General features: G+C 45.0%; 1 protein-coding gene and 1 long non-coding RNA gene across 4 annotated transcripts in view; one reads left to right on the top strand and one right to left on the bottom strand.

Moving 5' to 3' along the window:
• Window positions 1-5,263, top strand: part of PXYLP1 (2-phosphoxylose phosphatase 1) — a 66,515-nt gene extending 61,252 nt beyond the window's left edge. For all 3 annotated transcript variants that reach the window (XM_058551954.1, XM_058551949.1, XM_058551944.1), the window contains one exon: window positions 3,228-5,263. In XM_058551954.1, coding sequence (XP_058407937.1) covers window positions 3,228-4,162 — 935 coding nt within the window. In that variant the 3' untranslated portion in view covers window positions 4,163-5,263. The remainder of the gene's footprint in view (window positions 1-3,227) is intronic.
• A 4,464-nt stretch (window positions 5,264-9,727) lies between these two features.
• LOC131412381 (uncharacterized) lies at window positions 9,728-12,029 on the bottom strand. The gene is made up of 3 exons (XR_009221767.1): window positions 11,346-12,029; window positions 11,087-11,150; window positions 9,728-9,839 (listed from the first exon to the last, which is right to left on the bottom strand). It is a non-coding gene; the product is annotated as an uncharacterized LOC131412381 (long non-coding RNA).
• Between the last annotated feature and the right edge of the window lie 14,197 nt (window positions 12,030-26,226).

Here is a 26,226-nt window from a genome sequence, read left to right as displayed (position 1 = left end):
TATGCTATATTATTATAGCATGCTAATTTATTATATATTTCTGTGTATCTCAGTATAAATGCAGAGCACACCTACCCCAGAAAACAGAAGGAAGTGACCAATTGCTTACACTTAAGTGTGGATTGGTGACTGACAAATGCAGACGAACTGAGGGATATTGTATTGGTGACTCTAATATCATGTCGGGACATGATGTTTTTTGACAAGTTCTGATCAAAACAAAATACAGATGTCCCTTAATTTATATTGCATTTCTGGAAAATTCAGTGGATGTTAATGTTGTGCAAAAATGGTTTTCTGTTTATAGACACACAAGAACAGGTTCTAGGCTAAAGTATTTAGACGAGTTTTTCACGTGTGGGAATGTCTTGTGGTACATTCAGAAGTCATGTGAGACAGAGAGCAGTTCCTGGAGACTGTCAAGCCCCCTGCCCCAACTAGGTGTCAGGAACATTCCTCCCCACATTATTGTGACAATCCAACCCCCAAACCCTCCTGAGGGCAGAACCATGCTTGCTGAGAACCACTGGTGAGACACTCTGGTTGCAAGTAACAGAAACCAACTCAAGCAAAAAAGGGACATTTATTATTATAAGGATTCAGGGTGACTCACAGACTCTAAGGGCAAGAGACTGGACCAGGAATAAGCAAGCTGCCTGTCCCCACCTCTATGATTTGGCTGTGTGTTTGTCAACAGAGTGACAGTCCTAGCCACACCAGAGATGAACTTGCTCGGCCAAATTTTTGAGTGTGAGAGTGTGATGGGTCCTGAGGGTCAGGGTGACTGTGCACTGGGCAGTGGGGGCCCAGCCTCTGGGTCCAGGGGCTGTTCCCTGAGAAGAGGTCGGGGAGGTGGCCTAACACACTTAGAGACAATCATTCATTCTGACCTTTCTTCTCAGTTGATCGATTATCATCATCATTTTTCTAAATTAGTATTACTGGAGAAGTCATCTTTGCAGTACTATTTGCTCCTGTTCCCTTATTCTCTCTTAATGGTCACTTGGATCTTTTATTTTAAATTTCATTACAAATGCATAGCTGTTATGATAATCATTTATAACTGGCACACTTTTGGCACCCCACAGGCACTATATAAGATAAGATGGATCATTAGTGCCTCCCCCGTTCAAGATGCTTTGGCAGCTGCTGAGTGTCGGGGAAGGGGTGGCTGGATGAATAAGATGCTCCCATGCCTGTCCTAAAGCAGCTGCAGCTGCAGTGGGACAGCGCGCACGGAGACACTAACTGGACTGTGCAAGCTGCACGGTCTTACAGGGTCAACACAGGCTTTGGGGTAGACAGACCTGTAAAACGGGGCTAATGATGTTTCCAGCAGGGCTGGTGGTGAGTTCAGTTGGAGAGCACATGTAAAGTGCCCGGCACAGGGCGAGCAGGTGCAAGGCTCAGTGAACACAGCTAATGTCCTAGAGGTCCAGCGGCCTATGGGAACAGGAAGGAATCGTTCATTCGACCTGGGGGAGGAAGAAGGAAGACTCTACAGAGCAGTATTGGAGCCAGGTGCTGGATGAGGAACGGAGAAGGGGAAGAGCATGAACAAAGTCGGGAAGATGTGGCTGTGTCTGGAGAGTAAAAGAAGCCGTGAATGCTAGAACTTAGTATTTCTGCATGAAAATGTAGGGAGGAGGGGCTGTGAGCAGGGACTAAGAGCACAAAGTTGGGGCCAGACAGGGGCTTGAGTTCTGGCTCTGCCACTTCTGAACTGTGAAGGGCTCAGGGCCCCAGTTTCCTCATCTGTAAAAGAAGGAAAATGGAAATAATAATAATAATATGCCTTCTTTATTGGGTTTTTGTGGGCTTAAACGAGAAAGGTCTGGCACACAGTAAGCACTCCAACTTTAATACATGTGCTCTCAGAATATAAGGTAGGCCCAGGGGTGAATTGGGGCCAGACACAGATTCTTAATGTTCGTCACTCATGGTTTGCCTCTTGGAGCAAATTCTTTTGGAAATGCTAAGACTGTCCCAGCCCACATCTCGCAGGAATTCTGCTCTCAATACTCTTCATTCAGAGTAGGACCTACACATCCTTCATGGGTTTTTTCTGAGCTGTTCCCCTTCCTGGGCCAACACAGTTCCCTCTGTCTCATGCATTTCAGCCTTAAGTTGTCTCCTCTCTGTGGTGGAGCTTTTCAAACCATTTGGGCATCTGAATAAATGACATTAACTGGTCAAAGGGCTGGCATGTGGTTTACACTCAGAGAATTCATATCTGTGACTGAAATTCCATCCCCTTACATCCTATTGGTGGAGGGCGAACTGGCTTTTATCTTGGATTGCCTCCTCCTGCTTGAAGATAAAGCTTTTTTATTTTTATTTTCAAGATAATTTGTTACTGTATTGTAGTAGTTCAAAAGTAAAACAACTAAAAGGTAAACTTAAAATTCTTCCTCCTACCCGTGTTCCATCCACCCTATTTCTGTGCCCCCAGCATCCCCAGGTACCATTGATAGTAGTTTCTTGTGTATCCGTCCAGATTTTCTTTATGCTCAACACATGCAATTGCAAATACATGTTCTTATTTTCCCTCATTTTTATTTAATATAATAATATATAATATAATAATAATATACATACTGTTCTGTACTTGATTTTATCCAATATTCTATCTGGGTATCTGGGAGAACATTCCGTGTCCATACAGAGAGTCTCTCCTTGTTGATGAGTTGGTAAAGGCCCGGCAGGATTAGGCAGAATGCACCTAGAAGGAGAAGCAGAGAGCCTTTGGCTGGGAGAGTAGGGAGGGTGGGGTGAAGGAGGGAGCTTCCAGCAGTGAGGGGACGAAGCAGCCAGCGCTGGCTGACTGACTGACTTTCCCTGACTGACCTCTGTGAGCTCTCCCCGCTCACTGAGGAGTGCCAGTTACAGCCTAGACATCCACCAGCAGTTCCTACCCTCTGAGCCCTGCCAGTCATATCGCCTCCCCCAGGGAGGGGACTAGTCAAGAGGGAGGGATCGAGGCAGATGGTCCTATGCCCCCCAGAAAGGCCGTGGGTCCAGAGGACAGGGCCCCACTCTGCTCATCCCTTCATGGATAACCCCGAGGGGCTCCCTTCACAAGCGGCTTCCACACGGTGGGGCACAGGCCCGATTATTTTCTCTTACGCTGATCTAATGCATTCCTGAGTTGGACACTGACTCAATTTCCCTTTGCCATTCCTTTTGCTAAGCTGGCGGTAAGGAAAGCGTGTGTCCCTCTGTTTCAGGAGTCGTGCAGCATTTGCAGAACGGCCAGCTGCTGAGGGACATCTATCTCAAGAAGCACAGACTCCTGCCGAATGACTGGTCTGCAGAGCAGCTGTACTTAGAGACCACGGGGAAAAGCCGGACGCTACAAAGTGGGCTGGCCCTGCTTTATGGCTTTCTCCCAGATTTTGACTGGAAGAAGATTTATTTCAGGCACCAGCCCAGTGCTCTGTTCTGCTCTGGAAACTGCTATTGCCCAGTGAGAAACCAGTATCTGGAAAAGGAGCAGCGTCGGCAGTACCTCTTACGTTTGAAAAACAGCCAGCTGGAGAGGACCTACGGGGAGATGGCCAAGATTGTGGATGTCCCCACCAAGCAGCTCCGGGCTGCCAACCCCATTGACTCCATGCTCTGCCACTTCTGCCACAATGTCAGCTTCCCTTGCACCAGAAATGGCTGTATTGACATGGAGCACTTCAAGGTGATCAAGACGCATCAAATAGAGGATGAGAGAGAGAGGCGGGAGAAGAAACTGTATCTGGGGTATGCACTCTTGGGCGCCCACCCCATCCTGAATCAAACCATCAGCCGGATGCAGCGGGCTGCAGCAGGCAGGAAGGAAGAGATCTTTACCCTCTACTCTGCTCACGATGTCACTCTGTCCCCAGTTCTCAGTGCCTTGGGCCTTATGGAAGCCAGATTCCCAAGGTTTGCAGCCAGGTTGATCTTTGAGCTCTGGCAAGACATGGAAAAGCCCAGTGAGCATTCCGTCCGGATTCTTTACAATGGTGTTGATGTCACATTCCACACCTCTTTTTGCCAGGACCACCATAAGCGTTCTCTCAAGCCCATGTGCCCCCTCGAAAACTTAGTCCACTTTGTCAAAAGGGACATGTTTGTGTCCCTGGGTGGTAGTACTAATTATTATGATGCATGCCACAGGGAAGGATTCTAAAAGGTACTCAGTGCAGTGCTTATAGAATCTGTGCCAATACAGAGGGATGGGAAAGGTCCGCTTTTCGAACTGTCCGTTGCAAAGGGTACAAGATTATCTATTTTTAAAGGCTAGAAATCGTGCTTGGGAGCCACATAGATGGTTTGAGTTGAACAGTAAGGACGTTGTTGTAATTGGGTACGTGAGTTACTTGGTAAACAATGGCCAGTTCACAGAGAAAGAAAGGTATTTTGTCATAGCCAGACTTTGCTTACAATGCCAGAATATTTCAATACCCAGAGTTGCCAATCGAAATATGTATTCTTTTGATCTGCCATGGTACTGTATGATGGAACCAGCAAACCTCAGCCAAAATTTTCTTAATCTGGGACAGTCTTACCTTGTCCTTGTTCAATGAAAAATTTCCAAGTTATTTATATAAAACAGGGGTTGGCAAACTTTCTGTAAAGGGCCCAAGGGTAAATATTTTAGACTTTGTAGACCACATAAAGTCTCTGTCACAAGTATTCAACTTGGCCTTGTAACGTAAAAGCAACCACAGACAATACATAAACGAATGAGTGTGGCTGTGTTCACAGGCTGCACAAAACAGGCGGCGGTGGGCTAGGTTTGGCCCATGGGCTGTAGTTTGCTGACCCCTGATCTAAAAAACAGGCTCTACTCCAACTGCACTTTTAGCACTTTGAGAACCAGTTGAATTCCAAGAATTATTCTGTGGTGCCTCCAGGAACTGCTAGAAACACAGAATTTGGTCTGTATCTGACACTATAACGAAACTTGAGGGGAAATAGACATTGAATCGTAGAAAAATTATTAGAATAATACTTGATGTTCATGATGATGTGGTATAAGATAGTTTTAAGTATGTTTTAAATATTTGTCTGCTGTAGTCTCTTTGCTGCATATGCCGAAGTTTTTGTATCCCATTTAGTATTTTTATAGTCTGGGAAAATATTTTCTAAGGCCAGTTTTAGATGTGCTCCTATTCCTATGTAATATTCACTTTACTGCACCTGCTTGATGGTTAGAAGGGACCCAGAAGCTGGATTCAGGCACTTTCTTCCAATAAAACTAATTATGGTTCATTCCCTTTGACAAGCTGTAGAACTGGATCAATGTTTAAACCATTTTCATCAGTTTCAAATGGTAAACTCTAATTGATTTTTAAATAAGTTTTTGGAAGAACTTTGTTACTAGATAGTTAAATAATCTTTGTAATTAAATCTGTGATTTTGGAACTAAAATGGTGCTAGTTCTGTGTGAAGAAATGTAAAGTGCAAGTGAGATCCTCCAGCGTCATTGGCATTCCAGCCTTTTCTCTTTCTGTCCAGTGTTGCATTTGAATACATCTATTTCTATTAATAAATTTTTGAAGAATACTCGGATGTACAACTAATGGTTTGTACTTATAAGCCACTCTAAGTTCTTTTCAAGTGAGTTCCAATATTTACATTTTTTTTAAATAAAGAAAACGTTTTAAATTAGATAACTCTATAGTACGTGTGGCGAAGGGAGGGCCAGGCCGCCTGGCTCAGCGAGGGTGATGGTGGGACTGCAGTCCTGCTAGGGGCTGCAGAGGGGCCACAGCTTCCCTCTCTGACAGCAGCATCAGGGCTCAGTGAGCCTGGGGAACATGTCATAGCTGGTGGTCTTGGTTAAAATTTATCTTAATTGCTTCTTTTACTGCTGAAAATCATGTGTTGTCTCTCGAGTATTTTTTTTTTCGGTGAGGAAGATTAGCCCTGAGCTACCATCTGTTGCCAATCCTCCTCTTTTTGCTGAGGAAGATTGGCCCTGGGCTAACATCCATGCCCAGCTTCCTCTACTTTATATGTGGGACGCCTGCCACAGCATGGCTTGATTAGCGGTGCATAGGTCCACACCCAGGATCTGAACCTGCCAACCCTGGGCCACCGAAGCAGAGTGTGCAGACTTAACCACTACGCCACCAGGCCAGCCCCTCTCTCGAGTATTTTAAGCCTAATCAGTTTTTTTTGCTCCTATTCACAATATATCTGAATTAGAACTGCTAAATACAGCTTGAAGATTTAAAAAGTGAATTAGAAGATGTTTTAAAAATTAGTTCACAACATCTGTTGGTAAAGGTAAATATTTTGGGTAAGAGCCAACATTAAAAGTGCAGATATAGGTTTTGCCTCCCAAGACACTGGGTATACGTAGCGTCAAAATATCTTCCTCAATATCAAGTTCTGAGACATTTCATTCCATAAACAGACACTGAGCACTTAGCTGAGATGAATGGATTCAGTCCTTGGTTTCTGGGCAGCGGTCTTAATAAGGCTTAGTTCATGGCAGGTGTGGGTGTGTACATGTGCATCTTCAGCTGTCTGGTTTTTATGATTAAAATTAATACATGCACACTGGAAACAGTCAAACAATACTGAAAACAACTTCACAAGTGAAATTCTTCTCTAATCCCATCTCGAGAGAGAACACTGTGAGCCGTTTGAGAGATTCTTCCAGAAATTTCCCATGTAGATGCCGAAACACAGTGTATTTGCAATTTTTTAATAGGAACAAGATGATTTTATATGTATTGTTCTGCGACTTGCTTCCCTTTAAAATATATTTTATTCATTTGTTTGCTTTAACAATATATCTTAGATGTATTTCTCATTAAATTGCTTCCCTTAACAGTATGTCTGGGAGATATTTCCACATTGAGATAAATAGAAAGAGAGAAAGAGAGAGCTCTTTTTATAACCACTGCATAATATTTCATGATACAGATGAGACATATTTTTTTAAATCTCATTGAAAATGAATGAAATTGACACTTAAAACCAAGGTACTAAAATGGGACCACAAGGCGTTGACACTCACAGAACAAGGCAGAGGGTAGCAATCGTATCTGTGGATTTCCTAGCCCATCTGAGCAGTTAACCCTTTTCCAGTGTAGCTGCAGGTATTTATTAATATGTGTAGAGTATCCTGGGCTGTGCGCACACTCCGCTGCGGCAACCCGGGCGTTCGCCGGTTCAGGTCCCGGCTGCACACCGACGCACTGCTTGGCAAGCCATGCTGTGGCAGTGTCCCATATAAAGTGGAGGAAGATGGGCACAGATGTTAGCCAGGGCCAGTCTTCCTCAGCAGAAAAAGAGGAGGATTGGCAGATGTTAGCACAGGGCTGGTCTCACAAAAAAAAAAAATATATATATATATATATATGTGTGTGTGTGGAGTATTCTTTCTCTAATTTCACTTATAAACAGAATTGAAGAACTTAATCTAATATTGCTATTAAGCCTATTTGAGGGTCTTCGTAGCTATAGCAGAATTAGACTTTTGAAAGATTTGAGTGATTCCTTTTTCTAGAACTCAAAAACACTGATGCAGGAGAGACAAGGATGCATGCTTCTGTTTCTCTGAATCTTCAGGAAGCCTCTGAACAGATTTAGCAGCCCAGGCGAGTGTGGGTGTACCCTAGTGTGTTTAAGCACAGCCACAAGTAGAGAGCAGAGAACAGCTGAGGTTTACACTGCAGTTCTGGCTTTGATCACAGCTAGCACAGATTCCGGCCATTGCTCAAGGCCACTGGACTGAATGTTGGGGTTGAACCCCTGTATACTGCCTGCCCAGTGGCCAGCTCAGATGAGTCACAATAGCTTCAGCTTAAGAGGAACCGGCTGAATTCGTCAGAGTGTCTGGTCAGGCCTTCCTGGCCTCTGAAACCCGACTGCCAGCTGAGGCCTTGATGAGGAGCAGGTATCCCTGAGGGGCCCGCACGGCTCCTGTCAGAGCTGCACAGCCCCTCAGCAGAGGGATGGCCTGAGGCCTAGCTTCTGGATAACTCTGTCAGTGGTAAAGTCACTATTTCTGGGTCGTGCTTCCCTCGAGGGGCCCCACAAGCATTTCTTTATCAACCTAAACAACCCTCTGAGGAGGGTCCTATTACCCTTATTACAAATGAGGAAACAGCCTCAGGGGTGAAGTCACTTTTCCAAAGGAAGAGTCAAAGCCCAGAGTCTAACTCCAGTTTCCGAGACACTGGTGAACTTTACAGCCATGTACCGTGTAACACACCACAGAAAAGGTTTTTCCTACACTAATTTAATCCTCCCAATAGCCCTACAAGATACCATATTTGCTGGCGAATATCAATAAGTACTAAAACAATAGTTACAAATTTAAATCTAAATGGTGAGGAGAATATTCCAACTCTGCCTCTGACCATCTGTGGTTGCTATTTTTGTTAAGATAAAACTACTTACATAATGTAAAATTCATCTTTGCAGTGATGTTATATTATATTCAGCCACTAGGGCACAGCATCAAATATAATTTTTAGCCGTCAGGGCCCAGTCTTGCATCTGTAAAGGAGGTAAGGTGTTTGGGGATGTGTTTTATTAGGGGGACCAGCTGTCCCGGTTTCCCTGGGACTGAGGGGTTTCCCAGGATGCGGGGATTTCACTGCTAAAACTGAGCAGGTTCTGGAAACTGGGACAAGTTGGTTACGCTCCCGAGTAGGGGTAAGACACGCACCAGGTAGTACTGTCATTCCCACTTAACAGAAACGGGGAAGCCTGATGGGGTGACTCGTCCGAGGTCTCACATAGCTAGCTGCTATGTGCAGAGCCGGGCCCCAAAGCTGTCGTTCATTTAATTTGAAGGACCCTGTTCTTAAGCAGGATATGACAGTGCCTCTCTGAACCATTTAGGACTGTAGGGTTACATGCAACAGAAACCTGATTACAGTGGTTAAGCCAATAAAGCCTTTCATTTTCTCCCCCGGCTCCACCATGTCGTCAGCAACCCAGACTGCCATTTACATCTTACTGGCCAGAATGGGGTCCTGTGCCCACCTCCATTGCAAAGGAATCTAGGAAAGTGAGTATTTTTATTGGCATGTTGCTGTTTCAAACAAATCAGGCACCTCTTAATAAGGAAGAAGGGGAAAGCAGACACTGGGGAGAGAGCTAGCAGTGACTGCCACATCCTCCAAAGCTGCCCATTAGAACTGAAGGTGTGGTGGGCACTGCTCCGCCCAGATCCCCCACTTCACCACCTCCTCCCCCGGCGGCCGGGAATGTGCAGGCCGCCAGTGCCTCTTTCCCAGGGCAGCCACATCCAATGGCTGGACAGGGCAGGGATTTAAAGCCTGGGGGATTACATCCCTGAAGGGCCACCCCCAGTTCGCTGCTCCCCCCCGGGGTCCGTTGAGGCCTTGTGACTGCATTGCAGCCCAGGTCTTCTGCCTCATCCTGCTTCCTCCCCTTCCTTCACAGTGTTGACCTGAAGAACACTCCCCAGTAAACTTCCTGCACACAGACCTGTCTCCGAGTCTGCTTCCTGGGAACCGACCTGCTACAGAAAGCAAGCAAATCCTAGGGGCTGAGGCCTCTGCTGGTCTGGGCAGTCAAGCTGGAGCCATTTATTTGAAAGGGATAATGTATCTACTGATGAAAAACTTCTATCACTGCCTGTTGCTGTGGAGGCTAAGTGAGCACACATGAAGCAACAGGAGAAATCTGGTCCTGGACAGTCCCAAGCTGACTGCACAGGGCTGTTCCACCAAGACTTACCATTTGTTGAGCACGTCCCAGGAGGTGGGCACTGGGCCAGGCACTCAACTGATGTCGTCTCTACATCTCACAGGATGAGTCGGCATTCGCCAGCTCCATTTTACAGGTAAGGAAACGGGCCCAGAGGTAGCCATCTGCCAGGATCACACCATCAGTAGTAAGTGGCAGACTCGGACTAGAACTGGATCATGCTAGACTGCAAAGCTCCTCCAGCTCCCTCAGCACAGCGCCTGCTCTACCCCTTACTCCCTCACCCTCGTACAAGGGAACAAGTAACAGCCAAGCCTCTACCCTACTCCAGGGAGTGATCTCTGGTAGACATTCATGTTTCTAGCTTCTTTCGATTCTCTTTCCCATTTTTTTCTAATGCAGCATTTCCAAGAAAGTAGGATCATCTTATAATGGGTTGTTTTAGCCTGGGTTTCCCTGAAAGCAGAGTCTGAGGAAAAAAACCTCAGTGTTGGCATTTATTAGGGAATGTGGTCCCAAGGAGCAGAAGTGAAGGACAGGGAGGCTGAAAAGGGGAGGGGAAGGCAAAGCGAGGATGCCCGCTGAGCCGACCGCCGTGACTGGGGCCTCCAGCCTGCAGGATCCCGGGAAGCCATATGAAATGTGTCTCCCAACTGTTCACCCGGGGAAGAGAAGGAGAAACATTTATCCCCCAGCTCCTATCCCCAGCTGGGTCCCCTGTGCTTCCGGATTGAACACTCAAGAGTGCCTGGTGGGTTCACCTGGGCCCTCCAGCATCCGGCATCCAAGGAGCCGTAGGGCAGGAAGCAAGAGAATGAGATGCTGTCAGATCAATGCCTGCCTGGACCTGGTCGCCACAACAGTGGCCGGGAAGACATGAGGCCGAGAGGATTGAAAGTGGGGCAGGGGGTGTGTCTGATGTGAGGGTGATCCAGCGTTCATTGAGCGCTTTATGTGCCAAGCACTGTGCTGTGCTTTATAAGCATAACCCTGTTCATCCTCACAGCAACCCTGTGGCTTAGAAATCCTCATTATCATCTCCCATTTTTAAGATGGGGAAACACTGAGGAGAGGTCACTTGCCAAGGCCTCACAGCCAGGCAGTGGCAGAACTGGCAGTCACAGCAGGCTGACCTCAGAGCCCTTGTTCGTGATCACTACACTGTCATATCACTTCTCATGGGTCCCATGTGCAGTATGTGGGAGGACTTACTAACACATAATAAACACATACTCAGTATTTCTCTCTGATGTACATGGATTACACATTTGTGTCAGCGCAAATCAAATCATCCCATCCTTGTTGAAAACCCTTGGCCCTCCACTGCCTTCTAGAGAAAATCCAAGATCTCTAAGGTGACTCACAAGGCCCCTCGTGGTCTGGCTCCCACTGACCCCTCCAGCTGTATTACCTCCAATAGTACAGGCCAGAGCGGTTGTACACGGACTGTAGTTGTTGACATATTTCTTGCATGCCTGAGAGAGAGAAAAGGGTCTCAGTGGGATGTCAGCTTTGCAGAATCTCTGAAGGAGACAGTCCTGTCGGGAAGTCCCCGGGGAAATCCTCCTCAGGACCTAGCAACCTCCCAGTCCTTCCCCTTCCTCCCCTTCCCCATCTACGTCTGGAGTGTGATATCCCAGAAAAGGAAAGAGCTTTGGAACCATACAGACCGAGTTCAAATCCTGTTCTGTATCACTTCCCAGCTGTGAGACCTCGGACATGACATCTAGTCTCTCAAGGCCGCAGATTCCTCACCTGTGAACAGGGAAGATCCCTCCCAGGAGAGAGTGCACGCAGCACCCCACAATGGCAGCAACCAGTACTGCCCCCAAGTTACTCTTTCTTTTAACGGCTCTGAGTCACCCAATCAGCTGGAACCAGACTATGTCACTGCCCATTTTTTGAAGTCTGGAAGCCCACCTGGAGGCATAGCATCACGCTCTAGGCACAACGGGGAGATATAATTCCCCGCGCTCATGCGCTTCCCTTTGGGAGAGAAAAGAACTGGAAGCTTCTGAGTCCTGCCTTTGTGCCCGATGCTGTATTTGACATATAAACATCTCAATTATCCCAGGGGAAATGAAGTTCATTGCTCGTCTTTCCCCATGTTGCCTTCATTATCTTTTTCTAACCTCCATCTTCCAGCTTTAGTTAGAGTCGCTGTCCATTGCTTGCAGAAGCAGCAGCTGGCCACAGAGTTCAGCAAAGGAGGCTTTAGGCCATTGGTCTGGCCCCTACCTGGCCCCTAGAGAAGCTGAGGCAGCAGCCTGGGAAGTGACATGCATCTCGACAGAAGGCAGATCCTGCACTCAGTACCTCAGCTTTAGGGAGGTGCTTCCCTCCATGCTCCTGGGGCACACAGGTAAGGTGCTCCTCCTCCTCCTCCATTCTCCCTCCCCCCGCCATTGCCCAGTGCTGCTGCGCCCCTGGCAGCAGTGCCCAGGAAAGGCAAGTCCTCCTGGTGGGCAGCCGGCTGGCTTCCTCCCAGCTCGGAGCCAAGCACATCTTGGTTAGGCACTCCCCAGATGAGAAGTCCTTTCAGGAGCCTTTCCTCAGAAGCCGGCCAGAGACCGGGTCTCCCATAAGCCTGAAGTAGAGCCCAGGAGGTGTGCAGGGTGAGGATGTGAAGGGACACCACACTGCCCTCTACTGGCAACTCCTGCTGGCCCTGGTTCCGCAGCTTTGCCTCTTTCCTTGTCCCTACACCACAACAGGCCTCTTTCCCAGCAAACTGAAGCTCCCTCTGGTGGCCTAGGAGCCAACTCTTCTCTCCACCTGCCTACGTTGTCTTGAGGATATAGCAGTAGAAACACACTCCATATCTAGATGGTCTCACCCCAACTGCCCTTTTGTCCGACTGATGAACCAACTGTTTAGCATTCTCAACACCTGGCTCCCTGATGGACAGACTGACTCTTAAACTGAACTTCTGGCTGATGTATCTTGATGGACTACTGTCGATCTGAAAAATTAATTCTGAGTGACTGACTGGCTGATTAAGTTTCTAAACTATAAATCATTTGATTGACCTACTGGATTTCTAATAAATAAAATTTTATAAGCTTGAACTGCCTGCCTGGCTGACACTTCCACTAACCAGCTGAAAGACTGCCCAGCAGAGGACCTGCAACACTGACAGTCTGGCTCCATAACTAAGGGTAACAGATGGATGGGAAGAGAGGCTGCCCTTTCTTCACGTCCTGACTCCTCCGGTGGCTTGGAGCCCTACCCTTCTCCCCTCTGGAGCCACTTGAAGACTGCAGAGAGGGCAACCAGGAAACTGACCTACCTCTAGTGAGGTTCTGAACCAGGGCCCCACAGATGGGTTTCAGTTTTGTTTTCAAAATAGTGTGGATATAAAGATGTGTGTTTATCTGGGAAGGGGGTTCTTGGAAGAGTCCAGCACACACAAATATGTTCAGAACTACTGCTCTGGGAAGATCCTCAGCAAACACATTCAGATAAGCAGAGCCCTCACCTGAATCCAAGCCCCATACCTCCCTCCCATCAAGCCAGGGCGGCAGGAAGATAACTAGGACGAGTCAGAGAGTCATAGTGGACATGGATGTAGTAGGAAGGATAAAGGCTGAGCTATGCGTGAAGTTTCCAGAGAGAAGTCCGAAGAAATCAACCTGTGTCCTTTTGGCCTGGAGGCCACACTTACACCAAGATGGCAGGGCATCCTCATCTCTGGGCAGAGGCTCTTTGAGCTTTCTGGGGTAGGGAATATGTGTGTATGCGATCATGAGGAGCTGCGTGGCTGTGTGTATTTACACACCAGTGTGCTCACTGGGGTGGGTATAACAGAGGAGCTGTGTGGCTATGTGCGTGAATGCCCTCTGAGTCAATGTGTGCATCTGAATAATTTTGTGAAGGGATTTTCACATGTGTGCTCACTCCTGGACCCCTCGAGTCTTTTTTGGGGTTGAGACAGATTATGAGTCAGAATTTCACTAGGTAAGAACAGAGAATATCTGCAGACATGCCAGTAGCCCAAACCAGAAATCTGGAAATCCTCAACTCCTCCCTCTTCCTGAGCCCTCATCATCCGCTCAGTCCACACTGCCACTGCTACCGTTGGCTCTCATCACATCTCCCTGGACTATTACTCGGTCTCCAGTGCCCTCCCGGAGCGACTCTTCCGAACCACAGCCACACTGACCTTAATAAAATGAAGTTAGGGCCACAGCACGCCCCGCCTGAAACTGACAACAGCTATACACTGTCGGGGGATAAAGCCCATCTCCTCAGTCTAACTCGAGGGCCCTTTCAAGGTCGTGGCCCTGGTCATTGGGACTCTAGGCTCTCGAGGTCCCAGAATTTGGACGCGTCGCGCCTCGGCCTGGTCCTATGCCACACCCCAAGGTATGGGCTCTGATGCCTCGTCCTCCGGGCCCTAACGCGCTGCCCTAAGTCCTGCATCTCGGAAACCATCACATGCCGCTGTCATTGCCCAAGGACAAGTGGCAATTGTAACTGATGGAGGACCCAAGTCCGTCAGTCACGTTGCCCCCGGAACGCCTCCCCAACCGAACGAGGAGCCTGAGCGGCCGCAGGTCAAAAACCGGCCAGGCATACACACTTTTCTTTCTTGCGTAGCAGAGCCATAGACGCCGCGACGCGAAAATGGAACTGCGCGTGCGCACAGGGAACAGTAGGAACTATGACTCCCAGAATCCTCCTGATCCGGACTCCATTTCCCAGAAAGCTCCTCGTGGTCCCCACCCCGGAACTGCGTTATTTTTCGGAAAGCGGAAGGTGGGCGAGGCTGGCAGTAGAGGCGGTTTCTGAAGGGGTAGAACGGTTGGAGGTTCTGCGTAGAGTTTACCTCCAGGGGTCGTTCGTGAGTCGGAGACGCCGGAGCTCTGGAGGGAAAGGGCCTGGGCATAGTCTTTCTGCGCTTGGCCGTGCAGTGTTCCTGCTCCCTCTGCCTGGCACAACCGGGCCCGCCTCGGCCTTGCCCTCCCCTGCCTCCCCGGCTCCGTCGGCCCGGGGCCGCTGCAGGCTCTCCCCCACCTCCGGGCGTCTCTGGGGTAGAGGCCCGTAGCTGGATGGTCCCGGGTGCCCATTGTTCTCGCCCTGCCTTGCCTGTCTTCCTCTGGGAAGAAGTGAGACCTTGGCCCTAAGGCCGTAACCCCCAGGGCTCCACGGGTGGGTCTCACGGCTCTTCCGCTGCTTCCGGCAGTGGCTGCGGGAGTCGAAGCTGTGGGTAGTGGGGACAGGTGTAGACAGTAGCAGGGAGCGGACATGCTGCTGGTTCCTGACATGCCGCCTCTGTTCCCAAGAAGATGACTTTCCTATGGCACTTGCCCTCTGGCTGTGTACGGCCTGTCCGGCACATGTCCTCAAATGCCTGGACTCTGGAGAAAGTCAGCCTCCTTCCTCAGACCCTAGCAACACCTGTCGGCCCTGCTGCCTATTTGCACCTTTCCCCTCAGAGGCCGCTTAGAGCACGTGGCTAGAAATGCGCGCAACTGGTGGGACTGGGATTGAGATAGGGAGTTTGGGGCATTTGAGGGAAGGAGTGGACTAAGATGGAACTGCAGGACATTTGAGGGACTGAAAGTTACTGGAGCAAAATGGGAGGGTTAGGGTGCAGGGGTGAGGGAAGGAGACCCATCATTGCTGTATGTCTCAAAAGGAAGAAATATATGTTATCTCTATGCAGGCAGATGAAGAACACATTTTTCAAATCTCTGGTTCTCTATGAGAGACGCAACCGATAGTGATTTGTTCTAAACGTGTTAAGTGAAGTGTACACTTCATCTGTTCCTAGGGAGCTACAACCACTGGTAACTTGTACAAGACAGGTGCAACAACTACAGACTTCTCCGAGTTGCCTGGCACTCTCCCCCTCCTCCTCCCCCTTCCTACTGCTGGTAACTAGGTGTCGCTCGATGTTGCCACATTCCTCTGTGCTAGCTGTGGAGGTCCCCTAGACCCTTTTAGGGGGTCTGCAAGGTCAAAGCTGTTTCAAAGTAATACTAAGATTTGTTTGCATTTTTTGGTGTATTGACATTTAAATTTAAAATGATATGGAAAACTGCTAGCACCTTGGTGTGAATCAAGGCAGTGGCATCAAACTATATTTGTGGTTATTGTATTTTTCACCGAAGCTTTTTTCTGGAGAGGGAGAGCCACTTTCACTTAAGAATGTCCTTAATGAAGCTGTAAAAAATATTCATTTTACTCAATTTTGAACCTTGAGTAGAGGTCCTTTTGAGATTCTGTGTGACAGAATGGGAAGTATGCATAAAGCAAGTTTGCTGCATACCAAGGTGCTGTGTTTGTCTTGAGGAAAGTGTTGGGAAAGGCAGTCACATGTGCAGTCTTTCAACCCCTGTACAGTTGTGTAAGAATGTGCTCTGGGCCTGGAACATTTCCTTGCAAAGAGAGAAAGAGCTCTTATAGCCTGTGCCGGGTGTATCTTTGTTTGAGAATCTCTTTCCCTGTTCCGGACTTAATGTGTACTTCTTTGTTCTGCTAAAGCGTTTGTGTCATATGGCACCTGACCACCCCTGCTGCTACACCTGTTCCTGTGGGGAGGGAATCGAGTCCTTGGTTTGTGGCGCAGGAGGAGTGCACGCAGACCATGCCTGCTGGCCATGGGGGCACTCACTCCTGAAGCTGATCTTGCCCTGTCTCTTCTCTATGTGAGGAAAGCGTTGTTCCATCCACTGCCTGTGTGAGTCTTGTCTTGCTTTGCAACCCCAACACCTGCAAACCATGCAGCGGGTTGACATCTTGGGACTGCTGGTCAGTGGCAGGTGTTGTTATACCAGTTGCTGTCCTCCATGAGGTGGGACTCCTGCCCTGGAGGTAGTAATAGGTGTCACTTGCTCAACAAAAAGCAGTTCTGTGCTTGTGTTGATTTGCTGGCTGAACTAGATTCTTTTCCAAAAAACGCCCCTTTTACTAGAATGACTGACAGTGTGATTATTTGGACTTGGGTATTTGGTAGACATTTTCTAGAAAATGAACAAAGCGAGCTTGTCACTTCAAGGGAAACAACTTACATTATTTGTTGCCAATGATAAAATTTGGTCTTTCAAGCAAAAATTAGAATTTTGGAAAATATGTGTCTGCCATATATCTTGACAGCATCCCAATACTTAAAAGATTCTTCTGATGAGCTTGGTGGTGATATTAGCAATAGTGATTTTTTTTTATATTGAATAATGAAATGTGTCAATATTTGGAAGATCTGCATAATCAGTCTCTTAGATATCTGTGGTTGCATAACAAATTACTCCAAAACGTACTGATTTAAAATAACAAACATTTATTATCTCACAGTTTCTGTGTGTCAAGAATTTGGGAGTGGCTTATGTAGCTGGTTCTGACTTAGAGTTTCTCCTGCAGGGGCGGTGAAGACGTCTATTGAGGCTGCAGTCATCTGAAGGCTTGACTGGAGCCAGAGGATCTGCTTCCGAGAGGTGCACTCACGTGGCTGTTGGCAGGAGGCCTCAGTTCATCACCAGATGGACCTCTCCACAGGGCTTTGAGTATACACACAACTTGGCAGCTAGCTTCCCCCAGAGCAAGTGATCCAAAAGAGAGGGAGCAAGATAGGAGCCTCAGTGTCTTTTATGATCTACCCTCAGAAGTCACGCTTTGTAATTTCCACCACATTCTATTCATTAGTGTGAGTCATAAGTACAGCCACACTCAAGGAGAGGGAAGTTAAGCTCCACCTCTTAAAGGGAAGAATACCAAAGAATACACAGACATATTTAAATAACACTACGCTTAGTGAAACAGTATTTTCCAAATGACCTGCATGATGTTACAAAGCCATGATGCATAGATAAAAAATCTATTCTAATTGCAAGATAGCCCAATGGATTTTTAACGTAGCAGAGTATGAAACGTTCGTTGATGTAGTTTTAGGTTCCACATTGCTTCTAACTTTTTAGAAGCTATCATTTGTTGAGTTCTGGTGTAGTATCAAAGAAGAGTATCCACAATTATGTGAAAAGGCTGTTAAAATACTCCCCTCATTTCCAACTGCATATCGTTGTGAGGCCAAATTTTTTTCATATGCTTCAACCGAAATAACATTAGAATAGGCTGGAATGCAGAAGCAGATATGAGAATCCAGCTGTCTTCTTTTAAGCCAGAGAGAGATTTGCAAAAATGTAAAACAGTGCTGCTCTTCTAGTTATTTTTGTTTTGGAAAATATGTTTTTCTTAAAGTGTGTGTGTGTTAACATGTATTGGATTTATTATTGTAATTTATAAATGAATTAAATATTTTTAAATTTTCTCAGTTTTAGTTTCTAATATGGTAATTATTGCTAGATATAACCCATATAAACAAAAGTTCTTTGGGGTCCTCAATAATTTTTAAGAGTGTAAAGGGGTCCTGAGACCAAAAAGTTTTAAGATCACTTATTTGAGCAATCATGATGGTTCTGCTACCCTTGAAATAATATCCTTGATATAATAATTTAGGTATGGGCATGTGGTGCCATTCTGGCCAATGACATAGGTGAAGGTGTTGTGTTCAGTTTAGGGTATTAAATAGAAACATACATGAGGTCTTCAAAAGGATTGGTAATGTTCTGTTTCTCAAGCTAGATGATTGATATGTGTTATTTATTAGCCTTCTATATCTCTTACATATTAAATTATGGGGTGTGAAATATTTTATAACAAAAAATTAAAAGAACACGTGGCAGAGAAGATTCCCCTTCCTCTGTGTAAGCATCATGTCTGTTTTGCAGCATATTCATCTGGTATATTGGGCCTGAGTGTGCGTTGTTTGGCTCTAAAGAATTTTGTGTACATTTCGTGGCTCTCTGAGTCTGTGGCTGCAACATATTTGTGACATTTGACTTGTAACCTGAGAACCCCCAGACCTCTAGCCACATGTGCAATCTCACCACATTCGCAAGGCTGCCAGTTCAAGTCATACAAAGTCCCTCATAAAAAGACCTCTGCTTCTGGCTTAGACCCTCTCCCCTCTCTCTCCTAGGGTCAGGCAGGATACCAACATCTGTCATACATCACATCATCTGCTAGGTTCTCTCGCCTAAAGCGCTCATAAGAGTAAATATCTACTGAGGTTGCAAGCCCATCAATTCTGCAAACTGCCATGCTCTGAATCCATGTTAGACTCCTTTTAGGAACTTGTCCAAGCACCTTCTAAATGGAACCCCACAGTAGGTACAAAGGCAGGCTCATTACATTGTTGAGTGAGTGGACCCTCTTCCTGTGTGGTCCCTCAATCTCACCGAAGGGCCTGGGGCTATGAAACCAAGGTTTCTGGGTTTCTTCTACCCTTCTTCTTAATGTAACTTTCTCAGAAATTCATAAATCAATTAGTAAAATTAGGGAATTAAACAATCCAATTAACAAGTTTGAGTCCATACCTGAACAAAATCTGGGCTTTACCATCATGGATGAGGGGGAATGACTATTGGGTAGGCGCAAAAATATCTGCTGCAATTGTCTGTATGTATGTATATTATAAATCTTTCCACAATAAAATATATGTTTGTGTGATTAGGAAAAGAAAGGTAATGAATATGAGGGGAAAATGGACATAGAAAATTAAGAAATGCAGTCACACTTCAAGGTATTTGAGACAGATATGCTGGTAAAGGAAGCAGACCCATTTGCTGAAACCCAATTCGCTGATCAATACACCATATTTACTTGCTTCTTTTACCTGTTTATAAAGTTCACAGCGTTCATGCTGGATGAAATTCTAACAACTTTTGAACATTTCTTCAAAATCTTAGTTGGCCAGTATCCCATTATATCTGCATAACAGCATTTTAAGGAAGATTCAGTCTATCTCAGCCCAGTTAGAAGGCAAGGGATATTGAGAAGAAGATATTTGTGAGATATATAAAAGACTAATGATCCAAATACATAAATCAATAAGAAAAAGGCAACCCAATTGAAAAATGGACAAAGACTATGAACAGGCAATGCACAGGATCAGAAATACAGTTAACCAAAAAACATACATGACAGGATTTTCAACATTACTAGAAATCAAGAAAATAAAAGGTAAAACCGCAATAAGATGTTTATTTTCACACAACTTATTATCAGATAGTTAAAAAGAGTAATAGGGTTAGTGAAGGTATTTTTGAGATCAAGCCCATTCATAGAATTCAACGTTGACATGAGTGTAAACTGGTACAGTGTTTTGGGTAGGCAATTGGGCTGTATTTCTCACCGCTAAAATGCCTATTCTTTGAGGTACTGTGGGAGCTGAGGAAGAGTTGGAGGAGCTAGGGGAATACACATATGCTCCAGAATGGACGTAATGGGAGGGACTAAAGGCCTGGCGTGTAAAGGGAGGGATCTGTAGGACTGGGAGTGATTTGGAGGGACTGATATTGATAGGAGGGGGGGAAACGGACAAAGGCTTGGAGGAACCAAGAGGTAGTTGAAAGAATTGGGGGAAGTGAGAACAAATGGCAGTGGGAGGATTAAGAGGAATTAGAAACAACTGAAGAAACTTGCTGAGAGGGACAGGAAGGGAAGGGGTGGGATTGGCGGGCACTACGAAGGTAAAATGCAAACAGTTGGCTTTTGGTGAATTGACCTAGAGCCACGGCAAACAGGACCAGTTAACTTTGAGCAAGGCCCCTGTGGAAGAATGAGGTTTGCTAGCAAACAGGAAACACTGACTTTCAGAGTGCTACGAGCTGTGCCTTGCAGAGTTCTTTTACTTCCTCTGTTTTGGCTCTGTTATTATGCTGTAGTTTGCTTCTAATAGCAACCTGAGATCTCTGAAGACTCCTTAGTCTGAAGCCTCTGATGGTGAATGGCTTGTATCTTCCCATGTGATCCTAAGGTGCAAAATGGACATTTCAGTTGCCTCTAGTAGAAACTTCCTTTGTTGCTGTTAAAACAGGGAGATGCCCCAAATGCTGGGAGGGCACGAATGGAGGCTGTCCCTGCATTAGAGTGCAGGTATGGCTAAGGGGTGCAGGTCGCAAGACCCCCACTTCTCTCTTGGTTTGGGGCAGGCATTCCTTTAGGAAGTGGAGGGCCCGCCTGTTGCTGGCTTTCTCTGTGGTTCACGCCATTTTCCACACAGTGAATCACAGAGCAACCAGACAGCAAGAATCTGCAGAGGAGGGCTGTTATGGGCTGAATTGTGTCCCCCAAAATTCATATGTTGAAGCCCTAACATCCAGTACTTTAAAATGTGACTGTATTTGGAGATAGGGCCTTTAAAAAGGTGATTAAGTTCAAATGAGGCCATTAGTGTGGGCCCTATTCCAATCTGACTGGTCACGTTAAGAGTAAATTTGGACACACAAATGACACACCAGGGATGTACACACACAGAGAAAAAACCATGTGAGGACGCAGCAAGAGGGCAACCATCTGCAAGCCAGGGAGAAAGGCCTCAGAGGACACCAACCCTGCTGGCACATTGATCTTGGACTTCCAGTCTGCAGAACTGTCAGAAAATTAATTTCTGTTGTTTAAACCACCCAATGTTTGGTATTTTGTTATTCCAGCCCTAGAAAACTTCAGATCTAAAGGCTTAGGGACCTGGGAAAATAAAAACTAATTCAAGTCCTCTAGCTAACTGTTACTGGAAACTATTTGAAAGCTTCCTTTGAGTATCGAGGAAGCCCCTGCTGCACTCTCATACACATTTTTACCTTTTGTTCAGGAAGTGTGGCGCTTGCTCTTACGTGGCCCTAAAAGTTCCCAGGTTGAGCCAGTTACCAATCGTTAAGTTGGTTATGAAAAATAGGGATGCCTGACCCATCAGTCTGGGTCTCTCAGGTACCGTGTCTTCTGACTCTGCTCAAGGATTTAGTCCTTAGCTTTGTAGATTCCAAAGCAAGATCAGGTCCAAGTGAGTGATTTCCATGCTGGTTCTAAAAATTAACTGGAATTTTAGTTTAGTAATGAGAGCTGTATTTTCCAAGAAAACTTAAATATTCATGGTAAACTAGTCATAAGCAATCTTTTCCTATTAAGAAGAGCTAAGTGGAGACAAAAAAAATTCCACCCTGGAAACACCCTTGTTCTTCAGAACTCAACTGAGAGTCCCTGACCTCCCCGGGAAGTATTGGATTGCCCGGCTCTTAGGTCCCAAGGAAGTTTGTATCAGAAACCGCAACTTGTAGTATTTTAATTAGTTGTTTATAAGCCCGCATTTCCCATTAGACTGTGAGCTCCTAGAGGAAAGAGATTATGTCTTCTCTATTGATTTATCTTCAGTGGTATGTGGACCACAGTATGTGCTCAAACAAACAGACAAACCAGGAGAATGAATGAATTAGTTAAGTTGTGATATCACATGTCTCTTCTAAGGGATCAGCCTTCCAAACAGACCAGGAGACCAGGCAATCATCTCCCCGCCTGCACAGTATTGGAGATACAGTGATAAAACCTTCTTCCTCAGCTTCTCCTTCTCAGTCTCTTAAAGCATAGTCACCTTTCCACAAGTGGTTGTCTGTCTTATACCTTTCTGTTTTGTTTGAATTTAAAAGTGGTCTTTTTCCTGATTTTATTTACAAAGAGACCCTTAACTCTTACCATTAAACTGTCTCCAAACCACAACATAGAATGAATTATTTCTAGGAGAGTCTTCTAGAAACATATCCCCTATAGACTGTGATCCCTATGGACTCCATTTCCTGACCTGGTTTCCAGACGTTTAACCCATCTCACTTTTGGGTTCGCTCACCTCTGTCCACTGACTGCTCTCCCTAGCACTCTGACCAGGCTGTCACACTCCACACGCCAATTCTTCAGGGCTAGGTTAGGGATTTGAGTGGGATCATGTAGACTGATGAGTATCAGTTAAACAAAGGATATTGGATGAATATTGAGTCTGGGAAATCCAGAAACTTCAACTCAGTTTTTAGAGGTCAAACACAGTGAAGAAATCAGAAACTCAAGAAGCTGATTCTCAACCAAGTGCAGAACAGGCAAGGGCCTCATGTTTCCTGTTAGGGCAGGACTGGAGGCCTGAGTATAGATGGGTCTGAGACTAGGGAAGTGGATGGTGACATGGTCTTGCTAAGCTGAGAGAAAGAAAAAGGGAGAGATAACCCTAGACCAGGAAAAGGGTGAGGGAGTAGGTGACCACTTGTTCCATTGGAATGTTCTTTGGGCCCTGGTCTTCCAAAGAAACTAGCTAAACTCAGCAGACTCAAGTTTCAGCATTGCCTTTTTCTTTGTATAATCCCTGCCTAAATGACAGTTGATTGTTCAACGTGCCTCCTGCATGCTGCTGAATTTTAAGATCCATGAGGGCATGCACGCTGCTGTACCCTCAATACCCTCATCCAGAATAGTGGTCCTCAACACGTATTTGCTGACTGGATCAATAGTTGTGTGTATGTGTAGATGGGTGTATGAATGAATCTATCTATCTGGTATATGGTGCCTGCTCCTACTTCCCACGGCTATTTGTGATTCTCTCTATAATAGATCCCTTTCTCCATCCACCTGCCCCCTGATGGCTCTGAAAACGCTTAGTCATTTGGCTCAAATGCCCTAGCTTTGGAGACTAGCTACTTATTAACTAAACCGTTGCACCACTCGCTCTTATAGCCTTAAATTAATTTGGGTTAATTCTTAACTGTTTCCTTTCTGTACATGTGTCATTGAATGCTTTGCCTTTATCTTATTTTCCCCAATTTCCTGTGCATTTGTGGTTTTCTACAGGAGCTCTCTACTAGAGGCCTCAGGCAGCCATACCAAATGAGTGTAGGCACTTAAGTTTTCTAGTGGGACTCTCCGGCTGCACTGGGTCTCATCCAACTGGTGTCCATCCAAACATTCCCACCCAAGGTTATTTATGCTAGAGGAGGAAGAATGCCTTCCCTAGAGCCAGTTCTTGGGGAAAAGAAGAATTGTTGATATAGCCAGAGTCCAAAAAGAAGAACGATTACTCTGCAACAGCTAAAGGTTGGTGACATACTTTTTCTCCAACTCGGTGAAAGCTGTCCATGTTTGCTTTCTTTCCCCTGAATTTCATTAGTGTATTTTCTCCAAATGACCTTTGGAATAAACAGGAAAGAAAGATTTTAAATCAATAGCATAAGCTTCATGGAGAACTGAGAGTTTATGCATCGATTTCCCATCATCTAGCATAGTGCCTGACATGTAGATGCTGGATGAAAGTTTGATGAAGGAAGGAAACAAAGATAGGAGAGAAGGAGGAAGAGGAAGCGTTTGGAGAATGGGCATGAATGGAAAGAATGTTAATGTATTATTCAGAATTAATGTGATGACAACAGTCATGTTTTCAAAGTTAATTAGGTGCATTCTCACTGATTCCTAGAATCAATAAAACAAACTAAGTCACTTTGCAAAATGAAGGATGTATTTATAAAGATAAAATAGTAGTAGACAACCAGAATAACAACTAATTTACTCTTTGAAACTTAAGCATAAAGGTAAACAACAGTGGTCATAGTTTAAGATAAATTCAAAACTCTTAATGTAACAGCCATTTGTTCCATCTATACCAGTTCTCAAAAGCAAATTAAAACAACCAAAAACTTTATTTATGGATAAATGCAAGCTGATCATGGAGGTGGTAGAATTGACTGCAGCTGGTTGGTCTGGTATTTAGAAAAGGTCAACTAATCAGAAATGGTGCTCCGAGGAAATTTGCAAATATCTAGGCTTCCTGATGTGGAGAGGGATTAACCACACAGTAGTAATTCAGCAAACACGCAAAAGTATTTAATTATGTGTCAATTCTTAGTCCAGGAAAAAAAAGATTAAAGAAATTAGCATTTTTTTTTTTTTTTTTTAGTATCAGTCTTTAATTTATTTGAGATCCCATGGGCTACACTGTTCAGGTCCAGCAAGCCAACTCTAAAAGACACAAACATTGCAAAGAACATACCACCATGATGGAGGTAGAAGAGGAATTAAGACATATAATTTATAAAATCAAGATCTCAAAACTAAGGGATTGTTTCTTCAGCAATTCAGATAGCAATATATATTAAAGTTCTCAATGTTAGGAAAAGTCACTATAATTTTATATTATATAGTTAAATAGTTAAAATAACAAACTATTATTTTAGTTTGGGGAAAATAAAATGTAACCTAGGAGAAAATCTAAAAACATCTCCAAACCAAATTCAGAGAAACTTCGCTTTTGACACCAGTCTGGCAAAGATTGTGTTAACGAAGTGTGTAATTTGTTTTGAAGGGTTTGCAAGAGTGATTTAGACTATCATGATCAGCACAACTGTATTATAAAAGAAAACTGTTGATAATGTAGGTGGATGATGACTAGTGACTAGCAAAAAAGCCTGCACCCTTTTAGCTGCTGTAGATTGATCCCAAAGTTGTAATAGGATGATTAAGGCTTTACGTGTGCAATAAATTTCATCTGTGAAACTGATTAATGCAAGAGTTCAGTGGGTCTGAAACTTTAGGCAGTGATCATCTTTGCCCTACCTTTTACTACATGTACTGCTATTTAATGTTTGTTTCTTTAAATCAAAATTTTTTTTAACTTAAATATATTTAAAGGGAAACAGTGCATATTGCCACCTAAAATCAACTCTGATAGGCACTGTTTGAAAAAGACTTCAGTAACAAAATATAGTCATGCACCGCATAGCAAAGAACCACGTATGTCATGGTGGTCCCATGAGGTTAGTACCATATAGCCCAGGTGTGCAGAAGGCTATATCATCTAGGTGGTGTAAGTATACTCTGTGATGTTCGCACGACGACGAAATCGCCCAACTGCTCATTTCTCAGATGGTAACCCTGTTATTAGGCGACACATGACTATAATAATAATAATAATGATAAGTTAAAACTATTTCAAAACTAGTTCTATGAGACAGAGACATACTGGTGGAGAAGAAATCATGATCCTTAGAGCTCATGGGAAAGTGTTGGGGTAATTTGTGTGCTCAAGTTACAGTTTGCTCTTTGTGGCTTTATTTAAGAAGCAAGTTAATGTTTATGTGACGTTGAAGTTCAAAGTCCAGGCCATAAGGAGGAAAATAGAGAGAGAGAAAAACAGTTTATGTCACTTTCTTGCTCTTCCTTACCCCGTGGAGAGGCCCCAGGAGGTGGCAGGACACAGACACTGGAAGGAACCAAAGCAGGGGTGTAGGGCCTTATCTTACCAGATTGCAATAATTCTTAATGAAATTATAAAATTTATACTGCTAAGATACAAGTGCTATGATTCCTGACTCCAGTGACAGTTATTCTTGTTGGAGTTTCATTATGTCTTTAAATCATAATCTTTTCTACCATCTTGGTATGAAAATCTTTACTTTTTTTTTTAATCTGTGATCAGGTTGTATGTATTTACAGTGATGTTCTTGGTTCATAGAAGAGAATGCTGTTATTGTAACAATGTACGATGTTATTTATCTGTATCACACGATGAAACATCATCATTCTTTTCAAGTAATTCCTTTTTGATTCCTCCCTCTTGTGAGGGGTTTTCACTTATTCCTGACTTTTAAGTTAGGTCAGCCTCATAAATGACACCAGGAAGGTGGACAAGGGGTGAGGGCTTGCCAGATGGGCCCCTGGACAAGACATCCCCCCAGGCTTGCTTCAAAG

The sequence above is a fragment of the Diceros bicornis genome, chromosome 2, assembly GCF_020826845.1.
Source record: "Diceros bicornis minor isolate mBicDic1 chromosome 2, mDicBic1.mat.cur, whole genome shotgun sequence".
NCBI classification, from domain to species: Eukaryota; Metazoa; Chordata; class Mammalia; order Perissodactyla; family Rhinocerotidae; genus Diceros; species Diceros bicornis.
Note: the sequence above shows the minus strand (reverse complement) of the source record. Positions and strands in the feature narration are given on the sequence as shown.